The sequence below is a fragment of the Octopus bimaculoides genome, chromosome 1, assembly GCF_046866305.1.
Source record: "Octopus bimaculoides isolate indiv1 chromosome 1, ASM4686630v1, whole genome shotgun sequence".
In the NCBI taxonomy this organism is placed as follows: domain Eukaryota; kingdom Metazoa; phylum Mollusca; class Cephalopoda; order Octopoda; family Octopodidae; genus Octopus; species Octopus bimaculoides.
In genome coordinates this window covers 23,525,938-23,549,993 of record NC_142928.1, presented here as the reverse complement: position 1 = coordinate 23,549,993, position 24,056 = coordinate 23,525,938, and the positions used below count along the sequence as shown (strand labels likewise).

The 24,056-nt window shown below is 35.3% G+C and overlaps 1 protein-coding gene across 1 annotated transcript in view; it reads left to right on the top strand.

The window, feature by feature from the left end:
* The window catches only part of LOC106884171 (ceramide kinase), a 108,854-nt gene that overhangs the window by 37,844 nt on the left and 46,954 nt on the right, over positions 1 to 24,056 (top strand). The window contains exon 2 of the mRNA XM_014935414.3: positions 17,385 to 17,651. Coding sequence (XP_014790900.1) covers positions 17,385 to 17,651 — 267 coding nt within the window. The remainder of the gene's footprint in view (positions 1 to 17,384; positions 17,652 to 24,056) is intronic.

Sequence of the window (24,056 nt, the reverse complement as noted above, 5' to 3'; positions counted from 1 at the left end):
ATTAGGTCAGTAAAATTAGTGTAGTTACTACACCATCAGCAAATCATCAAAACAGTTCAGAGTCCATTGTGTGTATGTGTGAGTATATATATATATATATATATATATACTTTAGATATTCACACTTCCATTGAACTGAATAGTACAAGCAGTGCACCACCTGCATTTTGTTAATCTCTGTAAAAGTCACACCTCACTCATTTCATATTTCTTTGTTGTTCTCATTTATCAGAAACTTCTTTTTTTTCTTTGTGTGTCAAAGAGAAAATATATCTATTACACACACGCACGCACGCACGCACGCACACGCACACACATCAGAAGTGAAATGATGCATGTCAGAAAAACCAAGACAATAATTACAAGTAACCTACAAACATTTGGTAGATGGAAAATAAATGTAGTGACTGAATATACTGAGTACGTTAGATGTTATGCTATTGGCTCGTAGCTTGTTTATTCATAGCCACTGGGTTTCATTGTGTATCTGCTTTACCTTGACTGAGTCATTACTATGCAGGTAAAATAGAAACCAAATATGTTCTACAGGAGAAGGTATTGGACATAGCAGCTAACTCTCCTTCCCGTCACATCCTGTTATCTTAACTCCTTTCCTGTCCAAAGCATTTTCATAAGTTAGTCCTAAACATCTATGCTTGTTTTCAAACTTTTAGTCAGCCCTTGTTTCATACATTCTGAGTTATATAAAACTTCCCTCTCATACGTCTCAAGTTATTCTGGTGGTTAAATAAAATTGGGAATGTGTCTCATATACGGTGCATAGATGCCGGGGGAAATATGTTTTATGTATCACATGTGAAGGCATGTGGCATAGTGGTTAGATTATTCAGCTCATGATTGTAAAGTCATGAGTTCAATTCCCGGCGACGAGTTGTGTCCTTGAACAAGACACTTTATTTCATGTTTCTCCAGTCCACTCTGCTGGCAAAAATGAGCTGTGGCTGTAATTCAAAGGGCCAGCCCTATCACATTCTATCAGGTTGAGTAAACAGTAAGCAATGTTTTCAACCATGAAGAATTTGTACTAGATTTTTGTAGAGTTTTGAATTTTTCTAAACAGTTTTTTGCAGTTGTCTGATTATACAGACATAGATTTGCCCAAATGCATCAAATTAACATTGATATTGTTTTCACCATCTGAAATGAAACTGTCAAAGCGTGACATTCAAGTAGTTTTGCTATTCAACTTCAAAAAAAAGACGTAAAGCAGCTAAGATTGCTTATGATATCAACAAAACTTTGGTGAGGAAATGACCAGCGAGTGGTCAGCTCGTAAATGGTTTAAACGATTTTGCAGTGGAGACCTGAGCCTTGAAGATCATGAGCATAGTGGACATCCATCTGTCATTGATGATGGTCAATTAAAGACCATCATTGAGAAAGATCCACATAAAACCACTTGAGAACTATCAAAAGAACTTCAAATTAGCCAGAAAACTGCCTGCGATCAGAAAATCAAAAAAGTTCTTCAAATGGGTACCACATGATTTGAATGAAAATCAGAAAATGTGTAGATACGAAATTTGCTCATCACTTCTCTGTAACCAGACCAATCCGTTTCTCAACAATATTGTAACTTGCGATGAAAAGTGGATTCTGTACAATAACAAAAAATGTTCTTTGCAGTGGTTGGACTAAAATGAAGCACTGCAAACCTCCCGTAAACCCGAGCTCTTCAAAAAGGTTATGGTGACTGTTTGGTTGTGTACTGTTGGACTCAGCTACTTTTACTTCTTAAAACCTAAAAATAAAAAACCCATTACTGCAGAAACACATTGCTATAAAATTGTCAAAATGAACAAAAAACTGCTACTCCTCTGTCCCAAACAGGTCAACAGAAGAGGGCCAATCATTTTTTATGAGAATGCTCAACCACATATTTCACTAATAATGCTGCAGAAGTTGAGGGAAGTTGGCTACAAATTTCTTCCCCACCCAGCTTATTCCCTAGACCTTTCTCCTATCAACTACCACTTTTTCAAGTACCTTGATGGTTTCCTGCGAGAGGAGGAGTTCAAAAATTGAACTGATGCTGAAAGTACGTTCAAAGAGTTCATCAGCTCCAGAACTCCAGTTTTATATGTTACCGGAATAAACAAACTTGTAACTCAGCATAAATGTGTTGATTGTAATGGTACTTACTTTGATGAATAAAATTTCCACATTGTTGAAATATATCGCAATGTTTCAAAATGTTGCTTACTTTTTACTCAGCCTGATATGTCATTCTGTATCTCTCTGAGAACTGTATTAAGGGTTTGTGTGTCTGCGGAATGCTCACCTACTTGCATGTTAATTTCATGAACAGGCTGTTCTATTGATCAGATTAACTGGAACCCTTGTCATCATAACCAACTGAGGGCCAGAAAGTACAACATGTTATACAGAGGAGAGGCAAAAGTTTAAATAAAGACATATTAGTTAATGTAGTCCAAGTTATCTCTAGACAAAAAAGAAAAAGAAAAAAACTATGGTTATTATTGGCAGGCCTTTTTAATCATAAGTCTGCTTAAATGAGCTAGACTGGGGCTTAACATTAAGGGTTTTTTCCCTAGGAAAGCCGTGTACCTGTTTTAGGCTAGTATAAGTACTTAGATGAATTTATCTGTAATCTATTTAATGCTTCCAAATCTCCAGGCAAACGTCAGCCACACAAGCTCTTGGGGTTTGTGGAGTTGTTTGTTTATTATTTTTAGTTTGTGCGGTGGGATTACTTGAAACGGTTACTTTGAGCTATAAAAACATATCAGGAAAGCACTTAGTCTGTCAAAATTCCCTTGAAAACAACACTAAGAGAAAAGAGAATTGTCAGAATGTTAGTGCTAACCTAAAGTGTGTAACCCAAGATAGAATTAGTTTGTATTCTTGCAAACATGTTTCCAACCAGTATGTTTTTTTTTGCAGAAGATAAATGTAAAATATAATATATAAATGTTACAATAATATATGGTAGGTAAGTGATAGGCCTTGAAGATTGCCTTTCGGAAAACAAACAAACAAACAAACTACCTGCTGGTGTATCTGGTGTCCAAACTTTGTAGATTAGATCCGGTTATTGTAGATCTTGTAATCAACTACATTAAAGATATCAGGTTCATTTAGTCTGCAACTTCCATTCCTTGAGCAATGCAATTGATAAGGAGTTCCCAATAACAGTGACAACCTCCTGAAATGATATTTTCATTTTGGTAGTGGGTGGGTGTTTATCTTCTATAAATATCAACTAGTAATACTACATTCATCATCATCATCATCATCATCGTCCGCTTTCCATGCTAGCATGGGTTGGACGATTTGACGGAGGACTGGTGAAACCAGATGGCTACACCAGGCTCCAATCTGATTTGGCAGAGTTTCTACGGCTGGATGCCCTTCCTAACGCCAACCACTCAGAGAGTGTAGTGGGTGCTTTTACGTGTCACCCGCACGCATATATATATATATATATATATATATATATATATATATACACACACACATACACACAATGTCCCATCCAGCTTCTTTTCAGTCTGTTTCACTATTCTTTATTTTCAGTACACTTCATTCTGCTTCAGCATTGTTAAGAAATCTCATTGATTCCTTGTCTCTTCTAATCATATATGGGTGCCTTGCACTTTTAAACACCCAGTGAAACTACCTGCTTTTTATATAATATTTTTATCACTTCATTTTGCTTGTTCCTTTCACAATCTGTCTGCTAATTGCTGTCTTATATAGAAATTTAAAATTCCCCTGTCATGTTACTGTCTTTTGATCTATTACTGTTGTATGATTCCTAAAGTAGTCGCCATCATGTTATAGACACCAGTGCAGTCATATCAGTGGGTTGATTGTTTTTAGAATCCTACCAAGGCCATCCTTATGGAAATGATGAAGTAAGTACCTGTCAAGTACCAAGGTCAACACAAGCATCTATATACAAGCAACTATATATCCCATCCTAGAAAAAAAAAATTGTTTTGTGCCAATGTTAAAAAACAAAGAATTATCATTAATGTACTGAAGTTGAATCAACTGACTATAGATAGGCTCTCCAAAAATTTGTGGCCCCCTGCCAAAGTTAGAAATTATTATTATGATTGGCACTGCCATGTCATAGAAAACTCGGTATTTAGATTCACTGGTGCCACATTCTTGGCAGTGAAGTCTGCTAATTCTCATTCAGAGTTTGCTTTAAATGCAGTTAGGCCTCGCGGGATAAAAACAAAGGTTGTTGGTTATGTTTTTTTTTTTTTTTTTTGTTTTTGTTTTTGTTTTTCAGTGCCTTCATATATAAACAGCATTGCAAGTAAGAGGTGATAACTGTCTCAACTGACTTCAGATTACATTTTTATTTAATTAAAAAAGAAATCTATTACTGTATCATGTTTTGAAAGTAATTTATTGAGAGTTTGCTAAACTATCATCGTTGTAACAACAACATTAGGAGACTGGTAGACTAGTAACTACTATGATGAATTGGAGTGTTTAGACATTACATCTCATCTCTGGGTACATTCAGTTCATAAGCAATATTTTATTTCCTGTTATTACCTCTTGTAAGATTGCAGTATTATATTTGCTTACGTACATCCACTTAACTCTGTTCATACATTGTTTTATTTATAGCCCAGGACAAACAAACAGTGTATTAAAAATATTACTATTAGTGGTGTACCACATGGAATGTCATTTTTCAATATAAAACATTTCTAAGTTATGATTATGGATGTTAGTGAAAGTGGTTAATGGGTTAATCCAAATTTGTAAACACTTGGCTAGCTTCACTTTCCAGGTGGTGTTTGTCTTGTAAGCAATGATTTTGTGCCTTTCAAATAATATGGTGACTGTTAAAGGAGCATGCTTTCCTTTTTTATGAGTTCAAATTATATGATATAATGCAACTGAAACTGTTTGGAATGAGCTATGTTAAGCAATGAATGGTACAGTAAATAGTTTCAGAAATTTCACTCAAAGAATGACCACCTTTAAAGTAAGCCATGACTGGAAATCAAAATTCGTTTTAAATGGAAGCCAATTATGAAAGCTGGTAGAAAGAAACTCTCAAACCGGTTTGTAAATTTAAAACAGACTTAGCTGTATTTTCCTCTGTTAGTTTCCTGCCATTTGCTCGACATCAAAAACATGAAGTTGGATAAATCGGTTTCATATGGATTGATGGAACACCAGATATTGCGACGTCTGGAAACCAGAAACAGGAAGTTGGATAAATGGGTTTCATATGAATTGATGGAACATCAGATATTGCGACATCTAGAAGTGTGTTTAATGCTGTTAAAATTCACTGTAAAAAAAAGAAGCCTGTCTGACATTGTCATTACTTATGATGAAAAATGGAATAGACAATTGTTAGATGCAGACAAGTCTCTAAAACATTTTCCAAAGCCACTGTTACATCCCAAAATGGTTATAGTGGCTGAATAATGGTTTGTAATAGGTTTAGTTCAATATTCCTATTTTGCAACAAAGGAAATCAATTGCTGCAAGCTCATACTGCCATGAAATCGACCACGTGAATGGAAAACTGAAATCAAAACAGCCAAGACTGGCTAATAGAGACAACAATTCTACTGTTTGACAATGTTCGACTACACACTTTTCAAATCACTTTTATAAAATTAACAGAGCCAGATTATGAAATGTTCCTGCACTCGTCTTATTCACCTAAAATCTCTTTGTGAATTATTACTTTTTCAAACATTTGAAAAACTGTTTATATATAATAAAATATCCTTGGATCAATACACTATAATTGAAGAAGTTGAACAGAACATTGATTGCAAAGGCGGGGAGTTGTTTTAAATAAGCATATCTAATTTAACATCACATTGGCATAAGCAGTTAGACATATTGGAGTAAATTTTCATGAAATTTATTTGTCTAATCCCTTTTACATGTTTAATTTTTCTTTTAAAATTCATTTCATCTGGTACACTCCAATATAGCTGCTATGATTAATTGCAAGCATGGCTGTGTGGTTAAAAAGCTTACTTTACAACCATGTGGTTTTGGGTTCAGTCCCACAGTATAGAACTTAAGGCAAATGTCTTCTACAATAGCCCTGAGCTGACCAGTGCTTTATGAGTGGATTTGATTGATGAAAATTGTGCGGAAACCCATGAGTAATGTGTCTCCAACAATTGGTACTGATTTATGTCCTTATAACTTAATGGTTTGGCAAAAGAGACTGATAGAATAAGCACCAAACTTGAACAAATAAATACTAGGGTTGATTTGTTCAACTAAAACCCTTCAAGGAAGTGCTCCAGCATGGCCGCTGTCTCATAACTGAAAGTAATTAAAGAGAAAAGATTTCCGACTTCTCTCTACTTTTACATATCTAAAGCAGAGAGTAGGCTCTATTATACTGCCTACTCCTTCGTTATTCATTTTATATAATTGCTAACTCTTCATTTTCTTGAGATCTCCTTTGTTAATTTCATTGGCAGTTGTTATGTTAAGATCCTCCTATGGTTTCCATTCGTTTGTTGATAATATCCATGCAATTTCTGAAGTGGGATTCTGGCTTCATACATCCTTAACACATGTCAAAGATATTACTAACATTTGTTTTCAGTTCCATGATACTTAAATATGAATGATCTTTTCTAAACACTTTATCATTGAATAAATTTTCCTTCAAACATTCCGTTAGGAAGTTGAATAGTTAAATTTGCTAAATATGCATGTTGATCATTAAACTTCAGCTACAAGAGACCCTTGACATTTTCTCTAAACATCTGTAGATAATAGACCAAACCTTATTTTATATCATGTTATCTCATAGTTATTTCAAGTAGTCCCCAATCCAAACTGAGGCTGTACCTTAGTAATCATATAAGCGTAGGTCATGGTTATTGGCTTATGGTTCTGAGTTCGAGTCCTACTCAAGTCAGCTTTGCTTTTCATTCATTAAAAACAAATAGAAAAGAAAAAAAGATACCACTAATATGCTACAGTATACTGTCCTTATGTCTGAACTGGTATCACTTCTATTATAGTTCCCATTTAAGAGAAAGCCTTATGGTTTGTGAATAACCCTTGTATGACATAAAACTTCTACACGGTTATTCAGTCTGCTTGAATTAGCAGCCACATCTCCCTTAAATTACACCTTACCATCAACAATTACATTATACCATATATAAACATATGCTGGATGATATATTCCGAGACATGCAATGCCAAAAAAAGAGGACAAACTGGTCATGGTTGGAATGCTTTTGATTATAGGTTCTACTCAGGGTTAATCTGAGTTAAACAGCAACAAGCACCTATTTTGCTCTCCTTTCACTGGTGCTCTCATATCTGAAATGGTGTGTCTTGAGCAACATTCTAGACTAGACGAACTCCAGGTATCTAGTTGGTAACCTTTATTTAATAAAAATCTTTATATTAATGCTCTAAGGATATACACCATTCCAGATGTAGGCGCAGACACAGCTGTGTGGTTAAGAAGCTTGTGTTGCAGCCATGTGGTTTCAGGTTCAGTCCCACTGCACAGTACCTTAAGCAAGTGTCTTCTACTATAACCCAGGGCTGACCAATGCCTTGTGAATGAATTTGATAGATAGACACTATGTAGAAATCCTTTGTCATTGTGTTTGTCCCCACCACCACTGCTTGACACCTCAAGCACTCTGTTTCTACCATCGTACTTTTGCTCCCTCCACTCATCATGGTTCCTCTTCTGTCATCACTCCCTCTTCTGGTCATACTCTCAGGTCACTTGCTTTGAGCAAATAACCATATAAAATAGTGAGGACCCTTCAGTTTTGCTGCTATGATAAAATGCAGGGACCTGAGCACAGAGCTACAGCATTGGCTACAGTCCGATCAGTGAAACCAGTATGTGTATATGTATATATATATATATATATATATATATATATGTATGTGTGTTAGAAGGTTTAGAGGTGATGTACAGGAATTATATATTAGAAAAAATAAGGTACTCAGAGATCTGGATGGTTGTACATTTACAGATTTTTATTAATATGTCACATGTTTTTATAAATTAGTGCATGCATCTATTCTAGTAGATTCTCCAGATTTAATTTTTTTTTAGAGGATTTGTCTCTTTTTATAGTATTATTGAATGTGTAGGGGTGGATATATATATATATATATATATATGGGCGTGATACTTTGGATAAGTGTCTTCTATTAAAGACACGGGCTGGCAAAGCCTTGTGAGTGGATTTAGTAGGAAATTGAAAAGAAGACTAACTCACACACTTATGCGTGTGTGAGTTACTGTCGTTTTGCTTTCACATCATGTGATAGTTGTAAACAAGTGTCATTTTAATGCAAGTGGTGTCTTTTGTTTCCAATCTTCCATGTGTCTGGTGATGGGGAAACAGGTGAGGGTAGAAACTCTGCCAGATCAGATTGGAGCCTGGTGTAGCCATCTGGTTCACCAGTCCTGGTGCAGCAGTCCTCAGTCAAACCGTCCAACCCATGCAAGCATGGAAAGCGGACGTTAAATGATGATGATGGTGATGATGATACAGTACAGTAGTGTTTCTACTTTGTAGATGTTCACCTATCATGAGGGGTTTCGGAACGTAACACCCGCAGTAGTCGAGGAATTACTGTATAGTGATTATATAACTGTTGCATCATGAATGCATATTTTAAACTACATACACACAGCATTATATTTCCTTTTTTATTATATCTCATGGTAATCATATATGTTATTGTATAGACTGTCATTGTTTCCTCTTCACAGGATAAAAGAAAAGTAAATATAAAGGTGTATGAATCTGTTTTCATTGTCCATTATAACTTTCCATGATGCAATTTTTTCTGCTTCAACACACTAATCTCATATCACTTGCCAAACAAGTACAACTCATATCTATGTGTATGTCATTTCATTGTGAAACAGCTTAAAATTTAAACAATTTATTGTTGCTTGCAATTAAATTATTCACACCGCCTTTTCCCTGCTGTTTTCTTGCAGTACACTATATTATAAAAACAAATACATGGATTTATGTCCGGTTTTTCACTAAACTTAGCTCTTCTCTATCTGTCCAGTAGATATAGGAAGTATTATAGATTTACTTGTATTTACATTAGGCATTAAGAAACTGAATATCTTTCCTGTAAAATATTTCCTATGTAGATGTGTACCACCTGGTAACATTAAATGAACTTTAAACTTTGCTATTCACAAAATAATCAGGAAAGGCAATTTTTATTGACAGGATCTTGTTTCTAAATCTAATTACTGTCATAGTATAGATTGCTTACATTCCTGGGTGGATAATGTCTCCCTACAGAACTTCTAGTTAAAAGGTATCTTGAGATATGTAATCTATGTTTAAGTAGATGGTTGAGTCACTTGGGTATAGGACAACCTCCTTAGAGGTACTTAGCTATTTGGCCAAGTTCCATCTATCTCTAAATAGGTACTGCAGTATATATAATTCACTGCTCTAAACAGCAACAATGGCACTATTTCTTTTGTCTGTTTTTTTATTTAGTTTTTGGTCAATCAGCTAAACTAGAGCAAGTAGAATTTAGATGCTTTGCTCAGAGGAATACCTAAATGGTTGTGCTATGCTTGTAGAGGTTTCAACCCAAGACCTTGTGATCAGTTGCCTAGTACCTTAATTTGACAACAATTAAGTTATTCCTTTCACAAGCTTCATGAGACCACTATCCTGGCACTCGATTTTTGTAGTATCAAATTGATGAATAATATCTTATTCTACAGGGATCCACAAAGTCTGGGTACATGGAATAAGGAAAATCACAACATAAACAATTAGATATAAGAAATAATAATTTCTTAAAGTATGTGTTAATCTGCATATGGGTACATGGGGTAAATAAAATCATAATATAAACAATTAAATATAAGAAATAATAATTTCTTAAAGTATGTGTTAATCCCATGTATCCAGACTTTGTGGACACCCTGTAAAGTTACCAATCAACCACAGGTAACATTTTACATAAAAAACAAAGGTCAAATTTAGCGATTAGTTCACACTGAAGTCTTTTGCCCAGTGCTGTTTCTTTACAGCTAGGTGGACCGGGCCACTGAGAACTAACTGTTTGTATCACAAACCCTAATTAAACTCTGGAAAAGGGTTGTCATCCAAAGTAGCTAATGTATTTGGCTAAAAAACAACAAAAAAGCTCAGTGATTGATGGACATACAAAATAGACATATGTAGGTTCTTCTGTGTATAATGCTTTCAGTTGAACAAGAAAATTTTAATAAAGCTGCATGATAATGGTGTCAGCCATGGCATGCAGACCATCAGACATTACGTTTTTTCTTCTTCTCTTCCATTTTACAAATTCAGTGAGCACATGTGCATTGTATGTTCATACTTTTCTTTCCTGTTCTTACTCAAGACTGTTTACAGATCACAACCATCTCATGAACACGAGGTCGTGAAGAGCACTTCATGCTTCGATGGTTGTGAAAAAAACTCAATTAACTGATATTATCCATGTAATTAGGAGACAAAAATTCCTTCAGGAGGTGCTTTAAAATCTAAAATAAAATAAGGGAGATCACCCTAATAATATCAGCTACTAATATTTTTTTAAAATTAAGCTAGTGTAGATGAGCGGTGTAGATCTTGTCTTTAAAAGGCTGCTAATGAAAGCACCAAACTTGTTTAAGTCATATTGGATCTCCTCAGCAAAACATTTTATTCAGTCAGCAAGACTTGGGGGTAAATTGCATAGAAATAGAGGAAATGTGTAGCAATGTTCATTATGAATATTAACAATACGGCTGACAGAAAATACCTCAGAGGTATGCTCTATTTGTTGGCTTTGAAGACAAGATCCCCTACATTAATCATCATGCATTTATTTCTTAAAATTTGAAGTAGCTGATATTTGAGTTACCTTCCTTGGTTGTTATTTTAAGTTATTAAACACCTCACTTAGAGAGTTTTCATCTACTTGCTTGGATAATCTCACTTAATTGGTGTTTTTCAACACACTGTATCATGTATGTCAGTTTCTATGTTCAAACCCAGCTTGTTTAGTAACTTACCTTCCTCTTTTTCCACACCCTTTTCATACAATTAGAATAACTTATTGAAAGAGTTTTCTGTAATTTTTAGGTCGACATAAATTTTCAGTTCAATTGAAGTAACATGCTTTGTTGAATGTCTTCTTTTCGATAATAGAACTATCACCATTGTCAGGTTGCACCAAGTAAATCATGCTGGTTAACAATTAGGTACAAGTATGAAAAGACCATGACTAGATTTGTTTGTTGAAGTAGGAAAGAAATTCTAAAAAGTTTTCTAAAAATAATGGTAAACTAAATTTGTTAGCTATGGTATTTTCCTTACCAATGGAAAATCATTAGTTTTTGATCATCAGTTGTCTGTAATTTTGGCTTGGTTAATGAATAAATTGAAACTTTGATGTTAGCTAATGAGCCATTGTCATTGCCTAAACATTGGAATTGTTTGAAGAGTTTTGTAAAGACCAGAGATTTATGTTAATTATGGAGAAATTTATTGAAAAATAGTTTGGTGGTTAAATTAAGACAGTTGTGTGTGTGTGTGTGTAACATTGAGGCAGATTATCAATGAGCACCCTCTATGTAGTTAATCAACCTACTAGAAATAATAGGCAGAATCTTTACTGTCTTAATGAGACATTAAATAATGTATTTCTAGATATACCTACAATGATAGGATGGTCATGGCTGGAATGCTTGATCAGGATTGATCTAGGGTTAAAAAGAATCACTTATGTATACTCTTGTAAACATTAGCCTACAAATGTTCACACTGAACATCAACTGCATTAATCTCTTCACTTGGGGAGAAATTTCTCTTCATTTAACTTATTAATAATAAGAGCACTCAGAGAGCGCAAACCTCCGCCAAGGCAACACCAACATCCTCTCAATGATTAGCCGGAAAAGATTTTTAAAATGAGAATATCTGAAATAAACTTGACTGCTTTCACAAACGAGAATACTAAAAATGAACCTGACCGCTCTCAAAAATTAAGTAAAGAAAAAAAAAAACGGGAAAATAATCCAGACTCCTTGTCTGGCACTGGATCAATCCCAAAATCTAATCAGTTCACGTCAGTCAGCAGGCCAAACATCCCTGAAAGTTTCATCCAAACCCATACAGTGGTTCTTGAGATATCTTGTCCATGGACAAACGAACAAACATGACTGAAGCAATACCTCCGCCTTTGCTAAGGCGGAAGTAATAATAGTAATAATAATAATAATAAAAACATAATATAAGGTCACCATGTATCTCTTCTACTGCAAGAAATCCTTTCCAGCTCCTTTTATAATACTTTAACCTCTCCTTTCCTAGCATAAAGCTGCCCACCTCTCTACTGTAGTCCTACTCTGTCGAGGGGTGACTTAGTCTTGTGAGTTACATTGTGACATCACTAGTACTGTTGCCATGGAAAAAGTAGCCAGTACACTTTGTAAAATGGTTGACAGTAAGGAGGGCATCTAACCATAGAAACCATGCCAAAGTAGAAATCGGAACATGATGCAGTCCTCTCATTCATCAGATCTATTCAAACCATCCAACCTATGTCAGCATAGAAGATAGCAGTTAAATGGTGATGAGGATTGTTCAAAGCTTTCATCTGTATATCTTAAATATAAACAATATGGATATAGGTAAAATATGTAATAATTGAAAAAAGAATCAGATGTGACTTGAAACCTTATTGGAGGATATGATAGATTTATCAGTTATTTATCTGATTAATAATTTTATAAGTATGTTAGATTACTTTTCATTATCCTAGCAAAGCTGCTCTGTTTAAAGTGTTGGCTTAATCAGATGTAACTTCTCAAGGAGGTGAATTTCATATTGTTTTTTATTACATATCTCCATTGGAGACCATTCAGAAGGGGTTTAGCTTTTGTTTTTTAAGAAATGTGTGTTTTCAATGACAAATAACCAAGACCCTCATGGAAGCAACGATAAATGACCAAGACCTTTGGCATTATGTGCTTGAGAATAAGACCCATGAAGCCAAGTGAAACCATAGTCATGGCAGATTCTGGTGTCATGTAACTGGCACCCATGCTAGAGGCATGTAAAAACACCCAATACACTCTTGGAGTGGTTGGCATTAGGAAGGGCATCCAGCCGTAGAAACCATTCCAAATCAGACTGGAGTTAACTTATCGTCCCTGGTCAAACCATCCATTACTTGCATGAGTCAGATGGTGCTTATTGAGGCAGGTTTTCTACAGCCAAATGCCGGCATGGTCAAACATGTTTTCACAGAATATTGAAAATGAACCACACTGCTTGTATGACACTGACTCTCATTTACAATTGTTATATGATGCTAAGAAAGGAGACACAAGCACAAATACTCACTCCATACATACACATAGATACATACAATATATATTCGACTGAGTTCTCTCAATTTCTGTCTACCAAATCCACCCACAAGGCTCTGGCCTTTGGCCAAAGTGCCATGAGCCCACAACCATATGGTCGGGAAGCAAACTTGTTAATCATACAGCCATGCTTGCACCTATTCTATTTTATATTTCAAAATTATGTAAATTAAACAATATATTAAATAACTAAGAAATACATTCAAATGATGGTGATGATGATGATCAGTAATAATCATCAGTAATTTTTTTATGTTTGTTTTTCTCTGTTGGCATGGTGAGTTGGGAACATCTGCTGTACAGCTAATCACCATTTGTCTCAAACTTACATTATCTCTGCTGTGCGGACCCATATCCGGAGAGCTGACTTATGTTTTTCTTTAATGTCTTCCATGTGTGTGTGAATGTGTTGTTTTGGAGAGGAGACTAAGAACATTTTCCCTGAATAATTCCTCTGTTCTTTCAGAGTAGTTTATGTTTGTGCCTTTTGTTGTAATAACATGTTTAGATAAGTGTTTCTTTTATTTATTTTTATTTTTTCCCAAAATTTTCCTGGTTTGCATCTCCTCCTCTTCCTACAGTGAAAATATATGAATGTCTATCTAAATTTCTTTGAATTGTTGCAGCAGGCATTTCCTGCCACTAGTCTTTTTCTTTTTTTTTTTTCTTTTTTTTTTTTGACCGTGAAAATAATTCCCACTTTTACAGCTAGATAGACTAAGATAAGCAGCTTGCACAGGCAGACTCTAACCTCAGGACGTGTGTCGCAAGCACTGATATCTGCCAACATCCGGCATCTGTGTTGGTGTTGTGTGATGGGTTACTCTGTGTTTAAAATGAAGATGTTCACAGAAACATCTCATTTGATATTTCACTAAATCATAGAATCAGCCAGGCAGCCAAATATTTCATCATCATCATCGCTACTATACTTCATTCAGTGTATTCCTCATGCATTTGCAATTTCTATTCCTTTTTTTTTGATTTAACTATTTTATTGTTTGATGTCTGTCTTGGCTCCAATCACACAGTTGTAAAATAAGAGTAGCACTTGTTGTCAGTTTAGTATCTTAGAGTAATGCACACATGACATTTCAACAAGGCCAGGGTCAGAGCACAATGGCTGGACCAAAATCTGACCTATGGTTATGAAGTCAAGACTCAAGCAGTTGAATCTTCACAATGTCATTGTTTAAATTTCTTCAGACTAGATCAATTTCTTACACATTTTCATATCTTGGGTACAGCTGCAGTCCTACTGCATGGCACCTTGGGCAAGACCCTTCTGCTATAGTCCCCTGGCTAATCAGTACCTTGTGAGGTAATTTGGTAGATGGAAACTGAAAGAAACTAGTTGTGTGTATGTGTGTGTGTGTATGAATGGGCATCTGTTTGTGTGTGTGTGTGTCTGAATGTTTACCAAAGCTATGTTGGGTTATAGCATCCCTGTTGTATCTGGGTGGCAAGCAATGACATTCATTGACATTTTCTGTCAACGAATTGTTTACTAGCTCTGTGCTTTTGAATTACCTTAGAATAAAAAAAAAGTTCCTTCCTTGAAAAGCAGGTAAGAGTTGATGACAAGAAAAGTATCTGACCATAAAAATATGCCACAATTACCTACTGTCTAACCCTCAGTCACATGGAAATCATGTTAAAACATGTTAAACGACACAAACGAATGATTTGTGTAGTTTAAACTCAAAGGGAATCAAAGTCAATAATTCAAACCCTGCTATGGCTAGGCTCATTGATCCCTGTTATGGCTAGGCTCAATTAATCTACTATAGACTGAAGATAATTTTGTGCTTGTGTATTACAAGGACCCATGTGAAGTTGAGGAGATAAACCTGTCTTGTGTTAGCTAATTTTGTCAGATATTGGGTTGTTGCTTACACTGCTGGAAATGGTGTAGCTACTGGTGGCATAAATTTTCGAAATTGCAATAAAAAGGATATTTATCAGCTTGACAAAGGCTTAATGAACCAGTCCATCACAACTTAACTCGTAGACTCGCTGTTTCTTCTAACGGTCTCTTCTGTTTTTAACTACAATATCCTCTGTTTTTCTGAACCAATTAGTTGCATATTTTCTCTACCGAGTCCCTCTTCTACCACCTATCAACCTCTTGATATCTCTCTCTTCTTCTCCCAGGTCCCACTCTAAACATTACATGCAGTCCTTTCTCCCTAGAATTGTAATCCTCTGAAATTCCTTCCCGCCAATACAGACATTGTCATACTGATATGCTAGCAGAATTGTTCAAACATTGCCTTTCCATATTCAACTAAATGCTTTTTTTTTTTTTTAAAAAAAAAAAAAGATAAAGTAGAAAAATATATTTAAAAAGAAAAGCAAAACCTGCTGCTGTGTAACTAAGTGATGTGAAGCAATGTAAGATTCCATGTCCTGTTTAGAAACAAGTCAGGGAATCATGAGCTGGCAATGTAGACACATACCCTTGCCACTCAAACTAGCATCTCCCTCAAATTATATGTCTGGTTGTTTATAGCTCCACATCAACCCTGGTTCAAGTAAATCATCATCATCACTATTATCATCATATTATATAATGTCTCTTTTCCATGCTGGCAAAAGTTGGACGATCTGTATGATTTGAGTGAGGTTTGGCTGCTATTTCTAGCAGATCGAGCGATCTTGTAAAGAGAAAATTGCTTGCTTGTATTTGTTATCAGTAGGTAAGAGTGGCCTGCAGCCAACAATTGAAATGTAAATATTAAAATTTGCATAAGCCTCTTTCATTCAGGGGTGCGTGGAATGTAAATAATTAATTAAATAAGAAATGTCATTTGTAGAAGTTTTTGTCATATTTGTTCAATTTCTTATTTATATATTTATTGCTTTTAATTCTTTTACTAGTTTCAGCCATTGGTCTGTAGCCAAGGTGGGGCACTGCTTTCAAGTCTAGAGTTGATTATATTGACTCCCACTACTTGATTGGTACTCATGTTATCAACACATTACATCGAAAAGCAATGGCAATCTGGGCATAAGAGATATCAATAGAATATAAAGGGCCATAGCCAAATACCAAGAGGTTTTTTTTGTTTTTTTTTTATGCATTGATTGGTGCAGGCATGGCTGTGTGGTTAAGAAGTTTGCTTCCCAACCACATAGTTTTGGGTTCAGTCCCACTGTGTTGCACCTTGGACAACTGTCTTCTGCCGTAGCTTCAAGCTGACCAAAAACCTTGAGTGGATTTGATAGACAGAAGTTGAAAGAAGCCTATCATGTGTGTGTATGTATGTGTATATGTACGTGTGTATGTACGTGTGTGTATGTATGTATGTAGGTGTATGTATGTGTGTGTGTGTGTATGTATGTATGTATGTATGTGTGTATGTATGTATGTATGTGTGTATGTACGTGTGTATGTATGTATGTACGTGTGTATGTATGTATGTACGTGTGTATGTATGTATGTACGTGTGTATGTATGTATGTACGTGTGTATGTATGTATGTACGTGTGTGTGTGTGTGTATTGTATGTATGAAGTGTTTGTATATGTATGAAGTGTGTGTATATGTATGTATGTGTCTTCTTGTTCTAATATCATGTGATTGTTGCAAATGGATGTCATTCATTTCCTATATTCTGCTGGAACATGTCTGACCATAGAGAAATATTCCCTAACTTGGAGACAGGTGAAGGTTAATGACACGAAGGACATCTGAGCTGTGGAGAAATCTGCCTCAGTAAACTCTGTCTGACCCATGCAAGCACAGAAAAGTGGACATTAAACCAATGATGATGATTGTACTATATAGCTCATCAGTTTTGTAAGACTGATAGATGAAGTTGATTTGAAGGTGGATGAGATGGAATTTAGAACATAAAGCAAAGGGGTTGGGCCAAATATTATAAGTTGTCTGTACTGATTCATCCTTCATGTTGTTTTATTTAAAAAGTTTATAATTTTTATTTGTGTTTGTTTTTAATTTCAGCCCAGAACCGATATACAATTGAACTGAATGAAGTAATCGGAGTAACAACAGAAAAATATGACAGCAGTAGCAATGGGTTTTCATCAAAGGATTCGAGTACCCTTTTTGTGGAAATGCAAACCCTTAAGCCCCATGTATTTTCGGTGTTTCACATCCGTAGAATTGGTCATCATAAGTGGCGCGAACGTAAAGTGACATTTCGCTGTAGAGACAGCACAACTTGCCAAATATGGGTGGAATCTATCCGAAAAGGTTTAACCAATCCAAGTAAGTACAGTTAGTTTACATTTTAAATTCATTTTTTGGTCTTTTGTCAACCCTAGTGCTTGGTCTGGTGCTTGATCTCCTGAAAACAGAGCACCTAAGTCAACCCAAGTATTAAAATGTAGTTGATGAAAAAAAAAATCCAGATATCCAATAATATCTTTTTTATTTTTGTCTGACATACTGATTCTGTGATCGCACATTGACACACACATCATTTTATGCCTGCGCCCCCATTTCAAACTGACATTTGTTGGACAAATTCTTACTGTCCTCCTAGATGGGTTGAAGGACCATGTCAGACATTAGATTCCTGGTTTAATTTCTACTGTTGAACACTTTTCTTTTATTAGCTACTTTCTGTGGATATACTGGTAAACATAGGCATAGTTATATGGTTAAGAAGCTTGCTTCCTAACCATTTGGTTTCTGGTTCAGTCCCACTGTTTAGCAGCCTGGGAAAGTATCTCCTACTATAGTCCTTGGCCAAACAAAGCTGTGTGAGCAGATCTGGTAGATAGAAATAAGAAGAAGCCCATTGCATGTATGTGCATATATATGTGTGTGCGTGTAGGGGGGTGCATGCGTGTGTGTGTGTGTATATATATATATATATATATATATATATATAAAAATAAAATATAAAGTGCTGGTAGCAGTTGAATATGAACAGGTCCAGTGCCATTCATAGTTATAGTGGCAGCATGCTATGAATGGGAGAGATGGTGAGTGTTAGAGAGATATGATGTGTCAATACATCTGTTAGGCATCTGTTGGTAAACAAATCTATGGCAAAAACTCAAGGTGGAGTGAGTTATGGGTGTTCTTTTTTGCATGTGGCCTAGGCTGTTCATATATATATATATATATAACAACAGCTCCAACCCATAAGTAGGAATAGGATTCTATCCATGATCTCATTTTGTAGGGTGTCAGTCACTGTTGAGAGGTGAAGCATTTTCTGGCTCCTTAAGAGGAAGGCTAGTTTTTGTTACATTGCAGATATGAGACAAGCAAAGGAGATCAACAGCAAGAATTGTATAGATAACTTAGAAAATGACAGATAACATAAAATATTTATCTGTTGTATGACCTGGTTAAATAAACAATCACATATTAAATAACTGATTATCTAAGAGTTTATATATACAAACACACCCAATTTTGCCTAAAGTAGTACAATTTTGGATGATTAGAAAATAAAATTTTAATTAGAAAATATTGACCAATCATATTTTTAAAATGATATGCTATGCCATATGTTGTAATATTTTGTGTTGTTGGTTGGCCATAATTCAGCAGACCTATGATCAAATGTGTTTCAACCATGATGATTTCTGGGTGGGTGGGTGGGGTATGTAGGCCTATTCTATTTAATTGCCCTTATATGAGATAAGATGATGTAATTTGAAGTAGATTTGGTTGCTGTTTCTAGCAGCTCGAGTGACTATATAGATGCTCTCTCGTTAGCATGTTTGTTGTTGGTCAACACTAATTTGGCAGACCGATGATTAAAAGTATTCTGTCTTCTTGCTGGAGAAGTATATTTTGCAATGTGTCATTTGTTTTAAGACACTAAATTATGTTTTGAAACAAATATGGGTGGCTATTTCTAGCATGCCATGTGACCACATAAAACGTCCTCAGTGTTGCCCTATATAATAACTGATAAAACTAGATTGAGATTGTCATCCTGAAATAATTATCACATGTGAATACTTAGAAAACAGTGGCCACAGTATGGCTTGTGCTTCATGACCACTTGGTTCAGGTTCAGTCCCACTGCATGATGCCTTAAACCTTCTACTACCATAGCCTTGGCTCAGATAAAGCTTCATGAGGGAAATTTATTAGTCGGAAATTATACACCAGCCCATTGGATAATATTTGTTGGTGTGTGTGTGTATGTATAGTATGTAAAGCACAGTACCCTCTGTAAAATGATTGCAAAGTATTGAGTCAAGATGACCCCTTACTCTGGCCAAAGGTATAACAACCTTTCTAGTGTTTGTATCATGGCAAAAGATATCCAGGACATTGTATAAAGGAGTTGGTGTTCGGAAGGGCGTTCAGCTGTAGAACTTGGGCCAAACATTGATGCATCATCCTTGTTGTTTTAACATCAACTTCTCCATGCTTGCTTAGGTTGGACATAATTCCAGATGTATACTTCTTATGACATTTATGGACAATTTTCACAAATGACCGCACATACTTAGGCAAAGTGATCATTGTCCATTCTCTTAAAATTTCATTCAGATTTTAGGTTGTCCAAGTTGATGCTCTTCGTAATTTGAAATGCTGGTTCCACTCATGACATTGCGTATAACTCAAACATTCTTTCCCGCCATAGACATGTTACAACATTAGAAATTCCTCTGTAAAAATTTTCTCAATTTGAAACAGAATTTCACACAAACCTGTCACTCTTCCAAATGCTTCATTGTTCAACATGCTGCAAATCTCCAAGTGCAATAAACATTCATTCACTCTCGCATATGTAAATTGATGACTAACTGACACGTCTTGATATAGCTATTATGAGACTGAAGGTCAACGTCCTAAATACACAACATTGTAGTTGCTTGTATGCTATGCCAGCTGGTCAACATGCTGTTTTTTATGTCCAGTTCTTTTTAAGCAAACTTCATAATTAAGAAAAAGAACAAACAAAAACAAAAGGAGGAAAAAGAACAGAGAAAAAAAAAACAAATCTAGTTTAGCCCTGTGTCTCCTCTACTGCAAGACACATGTTCCTGCCTCTCTCTCAGCACTTGGCATGAAAACCATCTACATCAGTACTACATCTTCTTCAGTTGAAGGGGTTTTGTCTTTCAAGTTACTTGGTGACTTCAGTAGTACTGGTGCCTAGTAAAGTGATTGGAATTAGGAAGGGCATCTGTAGAACCCATTCTAAAGCATCTGTAGAAACCATTCCAAAGCAGGCGCTAGAGCTTTATGCTGGCTTGTCAGCTCCTGTCAAACCATCCCACCCATGCCAGCATGGAAAATGGATGTTACATGGTGATGATGATGATGAAGCATTTTCACCGTTTATAAAAACTCACCAGTAACTCGTTTTCAACAGATACAGTGCAATTATGTAAGTGACCAGGTTGTAGAAGTACAACAAAACTTTTTGACACAGCGGTACTATTAAAATATAAATGGAAAGTAAATGTAACAATTTCCGTGTTTTCTTAAATAGTTTAAAATGACTCTTCCTTTATCTCAGCTCTACCTTTGTAAATGATAGCATAAATTATAAGCTCCAATATTAAACCACACTGTTAATTTCCTACTTTGTAAGTTAGTATCTGAAGAAACAGGTTTGTTTGTCAGTAATTAGTACTGTGTTCGTATTGGTTGTGTCCTTGGCAAACGCACTAGGTTCTTGTTTGAATTCAATGAAAATCAAAGACTAGTTAGAGGAAATTTACAAATCTAGCTTTGAATAACTACACATATAATGGTGGATAATATAAAACAATGCAGTGCAATCTGAAACCACCCATTAATTATGCATCATCATGGGTCATTTCAGATGACCAATTAGCTTTGTGCTAATTCTTTTGAAACTTAGCTTCATAGTGTTTATAGTCATTAACTGACACGAAGCCAAAAAAAAAAAAACTAATAAAAAAAAATCCACTCAGAAAGGCTATTAAGTATAGATTTACTATTAAGTAGTATTTTTCTTGTATTTCTACTGAGGCTAATGTCCAGAAGGACAATATTCTCAAGTCATTTATTGACTGGAGATCCAGAATTTTGTGCAAAACATCACAGATTTAAGATTCTGTACTTTTTGAGTAGCTTTTGAACATACATGTATTTAGCTATCTCATATGCTCATATGCTGTTCTGCTAAAACATGCTGTTTCTTTCTGTTTCTAACAAAATCCACTCAAGGCTATGGTTGGCCCAGGGTTATAGTAGAAGACACTTGTTCAAGGTACTGTGCAGTGGGACTGAAACCAAAACCATGTAGCTGTGAAACAAACTTCTTAACCACACTGCTGCCTATGTATGCATGTTCTGCAATCCGTTTACACCGTGTAACTTTTTGTCGTGTGTGTGTGTGTATGTGTGTATCTAGTCCAGATAGTTTAAAATTCTGTTATTTATCTTTCTGGCTGATGAAGGTTTAGCTGTACTGAGTGCAATTTGTTAAAAAAAAAAAACATGCGACCTGGAATGAAAATATATTTTAATATCATCATCACCACCATAAGGCTCTGTATGGACTTTTGGATGACTCTGCCTGGGGTTCAATCTACCAGCTTTTTGTAACTCTTAGTCAAGCTTCTTAAACTTTTGTCAGAACTATTTGGTGTCCATGTAGGCACTTATGCTTTGTCTAGAAATGTACTTATGCAAAGTTTGTAGCTAAAATTCTAAAAGAGTTGGTTTTTGAATCTCAACAACAACCTTTCTACACCATCAACTTGTGCCTATAATGTGACTATAAAAGTCTTAATTATTACATACTGTTTAATAGTATTATTATTAGTATTATTAAGATGTCAAATTGGTAGAATTGTTAGTATCAGAAAAAATGCTTTACAGTGTTTGTTTTGATCTATTGTATTCTGAGTTCAAATCTTGCCTAGGTCAACTTTATTTTAACGACTCCATAAGGATGAAAAGCAAAATACCACTCTGGTTCTGGGGCAGTATCCATTTTCTTCCCTTAAAATTTACTAGCCTTGTCCCTAAATTTAAGACCAGTAGTATTAGTCCTTTTTTGAAGCCACCAGTTCCTTTTGTACTTTCAATTTCCATTAACAACATCAGGGGCAGTATCCATTTTCTTCCCTTAAAATTTAATAGCTTTGTCCCTAAATTTAAGACCAGTAGCATTAGTCCTTTTTTGAAGCCACCAGTTCCTTTTGTCACTTTCAATTTCCATTAACAACATCAGGGGCAGTATCCATTTTCTTCCCTTAAAATTGACTAGCTTTATCCCTAAATTTAAAACCAGTAGTATTAGTCCTTTTTTGAGGCCACCAGTTCCTTTTGTACTTTCAATTTCCATTAACAACATCAGTACATTTTTTGCTTGTATATATCATAATTTCTCTCAGTTCATTGTCATTGGATTGCTTATTTCCAGTAATCTATAATTCAGCAATTAAATAACATCTAGTTTTCTATAACTAGCTTCCACAGTATTTAGACTTACTGATCAATATTTCACTCTTTATGATAATGAAAGAATGCATTTAATCTAGATTCATGTTATTTCTTTTATTGCCGTCAGCTGTCGTTGGTAAGTAATTATAATAAAATAATGAAGTTCAGCATTAACATATTGCTTTCAGAGGAAGAGAAGTGTGGGTGCCGCATTCAGTAAGATACTGGACTGCAAATATATTGTCTCTCATTTTCAAGTTTGGAACTGGCAAGCTTTGGGTCGGTCCTTCATTGAGATGATTTTAGGATAAAAGACATTGCAGTTGTGGCCATCAGATTTTTTGTTTTTTTATTCAAATGTAGTATATCTAGGACTGCTTTGTCCATTGTTTCTTCCCTTGCTTTTTTTTTTGTTTTTTCATATGGTGGGATGTAGTTTAGAGAGAAATTTGGGTTTTATTTCTGGCAGGTTAAGTAGTATGCAGAGGCTCCCTAATTGGTTCATAAATTTTTTTTTTGTTTAGCCCCCAAATCAGCTCTGACTGAAATATGATTAAAGACATTCTAGTAATGACCATCCTGTTTTTTTCCAAGCATGGTGTACCTTGGGCTACTTTGTTCAGTATAGTGTGCTGTGAGTGAAATTTAACTACTGTTTCTGTCTCCTTTAAAAACCACTAGAGCTTCATTATTATCATATCATGTTGAACACACTTATATCCTGTTAACTAGTCTCCATGTTTCCCTGTCCTCCGTCATCTCGCCAATACATTTCCTCTCTAAGTTTGTGTCCTCCAGCAACTGTTAAACATATGTTCAATTGAGTCTCCTTCTTCTTCTACCATGTACTGGTTTCCATAGTAATAATAGTCATACAACTACATCTATTCTTCATTAATTGTGTCCCATAAACTTAAATCTGCATTGTTTAATGATTTCTGTGAAAATGGTACATTTCTATATACTATGCTGTTTGGTAAACGTTGATCAAAAACAGCTTTCTTCCATCAACCATTCCATTTAGCCTTCTTTTTATTGCTGTTGTAGGTGTCCAGCACACTTACTATCCTTGTTGACTCACATATACATGTGTTTCTCACTGGAATATTGCTTGACTCTTTCGAATATTTCTTTAGTTTATTAAAATTGTTTAGCCAATATCTGTTATAATAAAAAACTAAAACAACTTACAGTGGAACCTCAGTTTACGAATGCTTCTCATAAGAAGCAAATAGGTTTACAGACAATCTTTTGAACATAAAACATCTCAGG